Source organism: Montipora capricornis, chromosome 12 (assembly GCF_036669925.1).
Source record: "Montipora capricornis isolate CH-2021 chromosome 12, ASM3666992v2, whole genome shotgun sequence".
NCBI lineage: Eukaryota > Metazoa > Cnidaria > Anthozoa > Scleractinia > Acroporidae > Montipora > Montipora capricornis.
Window position 1 is genome coordinate 19,693,076 of NC_090894.1, and position 10,000 is coordinate 19,703,075.

At 37.6% G+C, this 10,000-nt stretch overlaps 3 protein-coding genes across 3 annotated transcripts in view; 1 reads left to right on the forward strand and 2 right to left on the reverse strand.

The window, feature by feature from the left end:
- LOC138026093 (uncharacterized) overlaps positions 1-1,362 on the reverse strand; it is a 2,251-nt gene extending 889 nt beyond the window's left edge. Inside the window, exon 1 of the mRNA XM_068873289.1 lies at positions 1-1,362. This exon is cut by the window's left edge and continues 104 nt beyond it. Coding sequence (XP_068729390.1) covers positions 202-1,320 — 1,119 coding nt within the window. The 5' untranslated portion in view covers positions 1,321-1,362 and the 3' untranslated portion in view covers positions 1-201.
- Positions 1,363-4,177: 2,815 nt separating this feature from the next.
- On the reverse strand, positions 4,178-9,386 carry LOC138025273 (cell growth regulator with RING finger domain protein 1-like). The gene is made up of 5 exons (XM_068872506.1): positions 9,164-9,386; positions 7,874-8,105; positions 7,232-7,388; positions 6,892-7,002; positions 4,178-5,911 (listed from the first exon to the last, which is right to left on the reverse strand). The coding sequence occupies exons 1-5, from the start codon at positions 9,384-9,386 to the stop codon at positions 5,525-5,527; spliced, it is 1,110 nt and encodes a 369-aa protein (XP_068728607.1). The 3' UTR covers positions 4,178-5,524.
- A 77-nt stretch (positions 9,387-9,463) lies between these two features.
- LOC138025274 (L-rhamnose mutarotase-like) overlaps positions 9,464-10,000 on the forward strand; it is a 1,765-nt gene continuing 1,228 nt past the window's right edge. The window contains exons 1-2 of the mRNA XM_068872507.1: positions 9,464-9,602; positions 9,698-9,791. Of these exons, the coding sequence (XP_068728608.1) occupies positions 9,498-9,602; positions 9,698-9,791 (199 nt within the window). The 5' untranslated portion in view covers positions 9,464-9,497. The remainder of the gene's footprint in view (positions 9,603-9,697; positions 9,792-10,000) is intronic.

Sequence of the window (10,000 nt, forward strand, 5' to 3'; positions counted from 1 at the left end):
GGTCAGTCAGTAGGCAATGGAAAATGAGAGTAGCAAAATGTTCCTGGTAGCCTATGGAGTGTTGTGTATTATTTTTACGTAGTTTGATCATCCTACAGGATTAATAATGTCCTTTTCACCCAGTGTCAAGCTAAGCAATGCCTGTGCATAACATCTTCTTGTTTTACAACCTTCAAACCTTCACAATATTCTTATAAGCCTTTACTCCTGCTGGATTAAATCTGCAGAATTTAAAATGGCACCTCCATTTATTTTGAGTCCATTTATTTGAAGAATTCCAAATTCCATAATCTGTAGAGTAAGGTACTGCGCCAAAATGGGTTTGTCAAACATGATAACAGGTCCCTCAACCAAGTGCACTGCTGGACCTGCAAAATGTCCACAAACAAAGTTTGCATCCAGTTGCTTGTTGCCATGGCAATCTCTTGAATGTGCTGTAAAATCATCTGGGACAGGATTCAATCCAGCTCTGATTTCCAGATTTCTCAACCTCTCACAAAAGCCGTTTTGACGGTTGATAATGGTCAGTGACAGAATAAGAATTGGAGAGGGCAGTTTCACTTCCAGCCAAGGATATATTTCTTCCGCTGAATGAAAGTAACCTTCATTATTCACTGAAATTTTCCCATTTACTGCTAATTGCGGTCCCCAGTTATCTGCTCTGTTGAGGTATATCGAGGAGCAACGAGTCTGAAAGGGGACAACTTTTTCCGTCCCTGATACGAATTCGTTTTTCAGTTGACTGATCACCCACTGACGTGTTGTCATCACGGTCGGCCGCTTTTGCTGCCAGCCGGCAACTTTCAGAATCATTTTTTTCGTAAAATCCCCAAATGTTGTTCGTTTGTGATTTTTTGTAACAAAGAACACAGCCGCTTCAATTAAACAATCTACACTCAGTGTGTTACCAAGATCCATCACCGAGGCGTAATTAGATTCGTTCATGTTGTTGATGATATGTTCGATGCAAATATCAGCGATATCTGAAAGACTGATGAAGTCGGCAAACGCAAGAACATCTTGCACACAACTGTCGGTCAGGTTGACTTGATGACTGTATAAAAAGTCGATACAAATCTTTATCTCATCCACTGAAAAATCTTCAAAGGTCGTTTCGCTCGCTGTTGGATCCATTCGGAACAGGCCGGCGAAATATTCACTTTGGGAAGCCAGAATGAACCTGTGAGACTGAATTTCGAAGCCATGTTTGTCTTTGATGGTAAAATCATAAAACTGATTTTCTCCTTGTTTTTCGTGGTATACTTTTAAGTTATAGCAGTAGTTACGGATTTGGTCGTTTCGGGCTTGAATGGCGTCCATACTGAATTCCACAGTATGAGGTCGGACCACAGGCTCCCCACATTTGAGGTAGGAAAACTTTATTTCAAATGAGATAGTTATTTACACAATTTTTTTACGATCGGTGATTTTCCCATACAATTCTCTATATACACAAACTGTCGCATACACCACGTATTTTCAGCTTGGGAGCCTGTGGTCGGACGGAACAACCACGCCCTCTTTGCGGCAGCACTTCCGTGAGTGGAAAAAGAAATAAGATAACCTCATCAAACCGGTCAGTGTAAAACGCAGACTGCAGACCGGGGTTAAAATGCAGACTGAGGTTATAATTTAACTGTTGAAAAAGCCCAAACCCATTAGAAATGCTAACCTTAGGCCTAAAACAATATTTAGGCTAACAGTTAAGCCTAAATATTGTTTTAGGCCTATTTACAATAGGCCTAAGGTTAGCATTTCTAAGGGTTTGGGCTTTTTCAACAGTTACGTTATAACCTCAGGCTGCATTTTTCCCCTGGTCTGCAGTCTGCGTTTTGTTTTACACTGACCGTCATCAAACTGCTATTTGCAACGCAACGTTTTTTCCTTTCCTGAAATGTTCAGAAAACTCTCGAACATAAGCGTAGATACCTGAAACGTTCCAGTGAATCTCGAAGGTATTTTAATCTGCTACTGTGGCTGAAACCAGTTTCAACACTTGAAAGAAACGTTCTTATTAAAAGGATTGACACTACAACACTTAAGGACGGTGCCTACTATTGTTATTGCGCACACGTTCTGCGCATCTCGAGATACTCAGATTTCCCATCGGTGATGCTTACTAATACAGGGATATTTTTGCGCGGTTTAAAACTATCTGGAAAAAGTAGACCTTCGTAAGTACTCTTGGTATCCAAAAAGAAAATTGGGGGTAACCATGCATTTTTGACAGATAATTAAGCTTCAATTTGAGAAAGAACGCCCTAGATTGCTTTGTATTTTAAAGCTTTTTACAAAGATTATTCGTGAATTATCTTTCAAAAATGCGTGGTTACCCCCAATTTTCTTTTTGGATTTCAATAACACTTGTTAAGATCTACAATTTCCTGCACAATCACACACCGGGGCAAAAATATCTTTAATTAGTAGGCACCGTCCTTAATAACTTTTAATGGTACCATATCAAACACCAATTATTGCTGAAAAAGATTCGGTCATTTTTCTGACGTAAAAGGTACTCTGGTAACAGGAAAGTCCTCCAAAAAACCCATATTTTGGATTTAGCTGCTCGTATCTAAAAAACGAGCTCAGTGACCCCCATTTTTTTATTTCTGAAATGTAATCAGCATGCCAGAATTAAACTGCAAAGTTTAAAATAATTCTGTGGAGTGGATTCAGAGCCACCTTAAGTAATTGAAAAGTTAAGGTAGCTCTGAATTCGCTCCACATAGTTTTTTAAAACTTTGCAGAGAGTTTCATATTGGCTTTCTGATTACTTTTGTGCAATAAAAGATTGGGGTCACTGTGTTCGTTTTTCAGATATGAGCAACTAAAGCCTAAATATAGGATGCTTTTGTAAGGCTTTCCTGTTGTCATGGTAACTTGTTATGTCACAACATGACTGCATCTTGTTCAGCAATAATTGATGGTACCATAACATTGGTATTCTGTGATCAAGTGTTGTAGTGTCAATCCTTCCATATAACAAGGTCTCTTGAGAGTGTTGAAACTGGTTTGAGCCACCTTAAGCACAGGCGGCCCAGACTCGGATGGGAGGAAATTATAAGGATTTGTATGGGAATCTCGATAACAAACTGGAAAGGATATTTACACGCAAAAGTTCTCAACAAAAAAGCCATACTTTATTGTCGTGGTGACTTTCTCGCTTTTTGTGTGGTTATTTGCCTGATTGAATGTGATATTTAAGCGACTTCTCAAATTCCGGCATTTTCACTCGTACCTAGCTGGAAAGTAATTTCTAGCTTACCCGACATCTCGCCGATAAAATCACACTTCTCTGGCATCAGTCACGCTCAAACTCCGGCGATGGCCAAGCGGATAAATTTACTTCTCTTTGACCGAGTTTCAAGTTCCAGCGAGCATCCATTGCTGAGAAACAGCGAAAATTATTCAAATATTCAAAATCCTTCAAGGCTCGCTTGCAACGAATTTTGACACGGCTGGTCAACCGTTCACTAATTTGCTCTCACCGTATCGAGGTTCAAGTGAACGGTTGACCCGTCGTGTCAAAATTCGTTGCAAGCGAGTCTCGAAGGATTTTGAATATTTGAATATTTTTCCCTGTTTCTCAGCAATGGATGCTCGCTGGAACTTGATTGATGGAAGCCAAAACGTGGTTTGGCCATAGGCGCTTGAAGATGAGAAGTTTGCAGAATTACGAAAATCGCAGCAAGAGGGTATCACAAAACAACTCAAATCCAGGGCTGTTAACCCACACTCTTCAAATATTGAGAACTGATAGGGATGGGATGATAGACAACGTCATAACACTTGTGACGTCATTTCTGATGACGTCATATTGCATCTTTTACCAAGAAAGTACACTGTCATACAACCTAGGCAAACCTAGGCTCAAATTACAATCCGTTTATGGCAACGCTTGCAAGGACGGTTTTTTTCGGAGTCTAGAAGGAAAATAAACACTTGAATTTTGTTATTATTAATTTATAGGTAATCACATGATTTCGAGTGCACTTTGGAATAAATAAGCACAAGTTAATATTTCAAAGACAGAGAGAGCCCATACTTATCAATAATGTACATGAAAAAATTCGAGATTGTCTTAAGCAGAAGAAACGCATGCATATCACGCAATCAGGGAAACATTGCACCATAAATTATGCCATCCAGGGCGCACACTTGATTTAAACACAAAAGATTTGATTGGTTCTGACCAAACCCTATTGTTTATTAGCAAATAATAATGCAGAATTTCGATGTGTAATTTGCACGTTATTACACTTTTTTTGCACTGGCCTTACACCTGAACTGCACTGCTCTTAGCCAATCAGAATCTAGTAATTTTTTCATGTATCCTATTATTGATGTTAAATAACTCAAAAGACACTAAGTATTTGAAATTTTATTGTTGTGAAAGTTGATTCTCACTAGAAATGACAAACTTCAGCGATTAATCGGGAGATTTCCGATTGTAATCTTGAGATCTGAAGATTTGGTCCAAAATCTGGAGTCTCCCGGATTATCCGGGAGAGTTGATAGCACTGCAAATCAGTACTCTTGTTTAATACAATAGATGGTTTTCAATCAGGTGATGAGATGGCCTCGTTGGTGCACAAAACAATACCAAATTATGGCTTAAGTTTTGCATTACAATGGCGTCAAATTCCCAAAAAAACCTTTTTTCACTTTTGTTCTATGCTCCAACATGGCTGCTGTGACTTAAAGGTGAAAACCACTAATAGCAAGGGATTCCAGCAATTAAGCAAAGACTTTGATTCTTGCTTTTTTGTCTGAATGACAAACTCAATCTTTGCAGGCCAGTGCACAAGGTAAAATGCATTAAGGGCCCAAAGACGGATTTTTCGTGCGTTGCCAAGGAAGTGAAATGTTACTTCCGGTGACTGACGTCATCATATTATGAGCTGACCAGAAAGCCCACTTACCGACCTGGAAAATTTGATAGCAATCTCCTAATTGTTGTCAATTTTGTCTGCATCAAAGACTTTTTCCTCACGCTCGTTCTCAGATCAACTGCGCATGCGTAGACAAACTGACTTCCGGTTTGAGAAAAAGCTAAATTTCTGGTGGTCTTCAAATTAAACTAATTTTTTTTCATATGGCACGTTTCACCCCCAAATAGAGAAATATATAGCTAAGCATTGATTTTTCAAATCATCTTTTTTGAAAATGTTATGGGTGTTTCAGTATCGTTTATCTCTTTAAAAAGGACATATCTCAAAATGAAAAGAAAACCATGCTTGGCTGGATGCAAAAATGAATACAAATTATCAAACCACCAGATTAAATACCCAAATTGTGAAGCACAAAAACAAATTTAGAATTTTCTTTTATTGGTCAAATGAACATGGGCGTGGCATGATGACATCATATTTGGTTTACAAAACTTGGAAACTGACCAAAACAATGCCAAATTCGCTCAAATTACTTAACCATTACAATCCTTAGCAATGCAACGCACCCCAAAAAACATGTCAGTAGGCCCTTAACTCAATTTAAACAGGATTCCATTTCAAACATGGATAAGCTAACTTGCAGAGAATACCCCTCTTAAAATTTCACCCACTGTCATATTTCTCAGTTCACTGCTCACATCAGATTCAGCATTGTCAACAAAGGGTTCATCCCTCACTTTGAAATATGACTGGATGATTCCTCGGCACATGGGACAATAGCTTAGCTGCTGAAAACACAGTCCACAAACACATGCATGTCTACAGGGAAGGAATGCTCTCGTAACTGGCAAAGTTCTGCAAACAATGCACACAGCATTGGCCAACTCTGATGGCGACAAACAAACATTGTTGTCTTCAACTGATGATGGTGATAATTCTGTTACATCTGATGAGACTTGACTGTCTGCCGGGGGTGACTGTGCATCAGTGAGATCATCACTCTCTACCACAAATAGTTTCTGAGTGACAAGGAATCATAAAATTATAGACTGAACACATTATTTATTAAGTTAGTTTGACTTGTAGTCTAACCTTGTCATGATGTGTAAAATTGAAATTAAAAAGCTGTAAATGAGGTTAGCTAGGCTAATCAGCACAAAGACAAAAGAATGATATAATTGCCATTATTTTTTGCAGTCAGTCTATAAGTGAATGAATTGTATATTAAATGTTTTTATTTAGGAAGACCTATCAAATAAAAGAAACATCAATTTTCACTCTTTATTTCACTTCTTGCTCTTAAACCTCAGAGAGAAACTTGCTATGTGGGCAGCTAGTACTTGTATGCAAAGAAGGAACTGGTGGTGTTAACTTTGGATTTGTGAAGAGTTAAGCTTCAAAAATTGAACTGGTTTGAAAATATAATAATCCAAGAAAAAAACTTTGAACCACATTAGATATATATTAAATCTTAGAAGATTAATTTGCTACCCAAAATTAGCAATATTAGCCAGAGCTAAATAATTTCAATGAATAAGAGGAGAAAATATATACTCAAGATAATAGTTATATGACGAAGACAGTATAATTTATTATTATAAGAAACAGAATAAAAGGTAAAAGTGGGTTAATGAAACATAAGTGGGAATGTAATCTTCGCAACAAGAATTGTGAAAAGAGAAAAAGGAATATGGGAGATAACAAATTGCTCATATCAACAAACTCCTCCTCAGTCTCCAGAACCTTAACGCCCATTTACATCTAAAAGACGCAGCAGACGTATGTTAAATTCAACAAGCATTATGATTGAATGGTTGGTTCTGATTTTTTGCTAGAGATATTTCACTGGTGGCACACACGCTTTAAGAGCAGTTCATGCAATTTTGCTCGAAAACAGGTTAGGTTAGCAAAAGGTTTAAGCAAAACAGGTTAGGTTGTTAAAAGTAACACATAGTCAACGTCCAAAGTGCATCATTAAAAAGACGACAATACATAATACCTTCATGCTAAAGATATTTCCTTCAGCAGTCTCAATACATTGCTTCACTATGTTGCAGGTCAGATTGCCATGTACAGACTTTGACACCTGTACTGCTGTAAGGAGAGCCACCTGCAGGGAACAATGAATTTTATGAAAATTTTAAAGCAATGATCTTGAACAGACTAAACTGTTGAGAAAATCAAATTTTGTTGAACGGTAACAATGATAAATAATTTGTTATTCTTCAAAACTGGATTTTTTATGGTCAGATAATTTCCAAAAAAAAAAAAAGAAACCACTATTATAAATATAAAAGTTTTGAGACAATCAAGGAAAATGAATTGATAAATTGTGTTACAATGTCAGAGGGCTGCTGTAGTTCCAGTGTATCTGTCACCTCTATGGCGACTATCAAAGTATATAAATTGCTGGGAAAAGAGCTGCTTTCTAGTAATCCATCCTCCATGTTAAAGGGAGATTCAGCAAAACATTCGTAATCAGAACCGCAGTCATATCTAAAGAAATTAAGAAATTAAGGAATATTCCTACAGTTGAGCAACTCTTGTATTAAGTGAAGTTACTAAAAAATTTAGATTGTTATAATGATCAAGATTTTGTTGCAGCCAGGATTCTTACATTATTGTAGGTGGCCACAGTCGATAATCTTGTTCTCTACGTGACATTGCGATAAAGTGATTCATTTGGTCTGGGTTCTCTCACCCCTCCCTCACTCCCTCCTTCCAGGTACTGTTTAATTCATGTGGAAGATCATTCATGAAAGATCTTGAAATTGTTTTAATTCCTGTTGCAATTTCTTCACTTTAGCTAGTTTTTTTTTCCCCTCAAGAGATCAAGCACATCCTCTAAGAACATACAGCCAATAAAAACAACAACTAAGAAAACAACAAATACCACAACAAAGAGAAACTTGTAAGCTTAAGGTTCATCATCATCATCTAACACCAAAGAAAATCAGCTTAGTCTTCCTTGTGAAGGATACAATTCTGATAAGCTTCGCTCTCTGTATGATCCCAGAAGGAATTGCTCTAGGGGAACAGTTGACATACTTGGTGATTCCTCTAAATCTGAGTCACTGCTGCTATTCTCAGAATCATCAAAGGTACTTCTCGTATCCCCTGACTTACAAAGCGAATCAATGGTGTCTTTTCTTACTTCCCAGTATAAGGTCATTCGACATGGAGCTGCCGTACTCAGAACAAAGTCTATAACACCTTTAAAATAACATTCAGATGATAGTACATGACATATAAAAAGATGGTGGTGAGATGGATAGCCTCTATTAAATCCTCATTGATTTCAAGGTTGCTGCCTAACGGTCACCCGGTTGCCTAGGGCACCTTATTTGTGAGCGCGGGTGACCAAATTTCTGAACAAATAGCCCGAACGGGCGTCTTACTTGATTCTTCCTCACTTTCTCGTAAATATGATCCCAGCTGGAATTAATTAATTCTGGGCTCTTGAAAAAATGGCTTGGGCTACTAACTTTTAATGTTGGAAGCCTGAAGGGCTCCTGGAAAATTTTCTTAGGCAGCGGCCTTTGGATATGCAATTAACTTTTAACTTCAAAAAGAACAAAATACTTCCTCATTTCCTAAAATTAATAAAGTCTACCCTTTTACCTTCAATACTACTAAATAACATGTTGAATTCCACATCTGTAAAAATTTGCAGCATGCAAGTTAACATTAAAGAATATAATAATCTGATCTAATATCAAGAATTGATACTCTGTGCAAGTTTTTTATATCTTCGTAATTAAACCAACATTAAAGGAGAATTAGCTTAATTTTTGATACTTCAGGTTCATGCACTTACAAGTCTGTTCTCGCATGTCAAAGATGTTTAGGTTTTCAACTGGAGATTCAATTTTCGATTGGGCACCATACACCTTTGTACATCTTTTAAGTTGTACAAAGGTGTATGGTGCCCATACACACAAGTTCACACTGTAATTGAAATAGTAACACTTTGGTGCTTGCTAAATTTAAAAAAAAAAATTTAACCTTGTCTTGTAGTAATAACTGGTACACCAAAGGGATTTAAATGGGAATAGGGTAATAGGAGATAAGTATCATGAAAACATTTTACAATTTACTGCTCTCCTTATTTCCAGCCATATTGGTGACTCTGAGCTTGGGTTGCCTGTGAAGACGTTCATATGGCCGGGTTACTCGATTTTTTTAGGGATTCTTCCAATATATTTTTCGAGATATAAAAGTAAAGAGGATTACTAAATTTGATACAGCCGCAGAATAGCTGATTACATTACCTCTTCCGGACGTTGTCAACTTACAAGACCTCAGTCTCAGATGAAACGGGTTTTTTACTTTGATCATCGGGTGCGACGGGATTTCTATTCGTGGTGGACTCAAATTGAAGACGGCGTCTCTTTCCATGGCACCAATTCTGACTATAAACCCAGCTAAAAGTGCGAAACAACCTACAATCACAAGAGCTGAAAGCAGGGACAAAGGACTAGTGTAATCCACCATTTTGATTTCCCTGTCAGTTCTGTGTTTACAAATGAAATGTACGTAGTGTAGTATGCATCGATTTATACTTGGCACATGAAGAGAAAGCCTACGTAGTCTCTATTTCAGAAAATGGCTTCAAATCCAAAAATTGCCAAGAGGTTGGGATCTGTTATAAAACTTAACCCTGAAATGTGTGAAAGATACAAGGAACTACATGCTGCAGTTTGGCCAAAGGTTAGAGTGGTTCAGTAGTGTCATGCACCTACAAAGCAGCTTTCATACTCCGCTGAGCAAGCTGAAGTCCGTAATACAGTCACATTTCTTTTCAGGTTCTTAAGAGAATTTATGACAGCAATATAAGGAACTACACCATTTATTACGACAAACATCATCACTTGTTGTTCTCTCACATGGAATACATTGGTAAGTAAAACCAATCAATCAATCAGACAATAGATGGGTCGATCTAATAATAATTAGCAATCAATTTACACAGTGACCATAGTCAGTCAGACAGCTGGGTTGGTTTCTGAGCTGTATATGAGACAGCAGGATTACCATGCATGATGGGAAATTTTCCATATGGACACTTCAGCCCTTAAAACAACCAACCGCCAGAAATACGTCTGCAT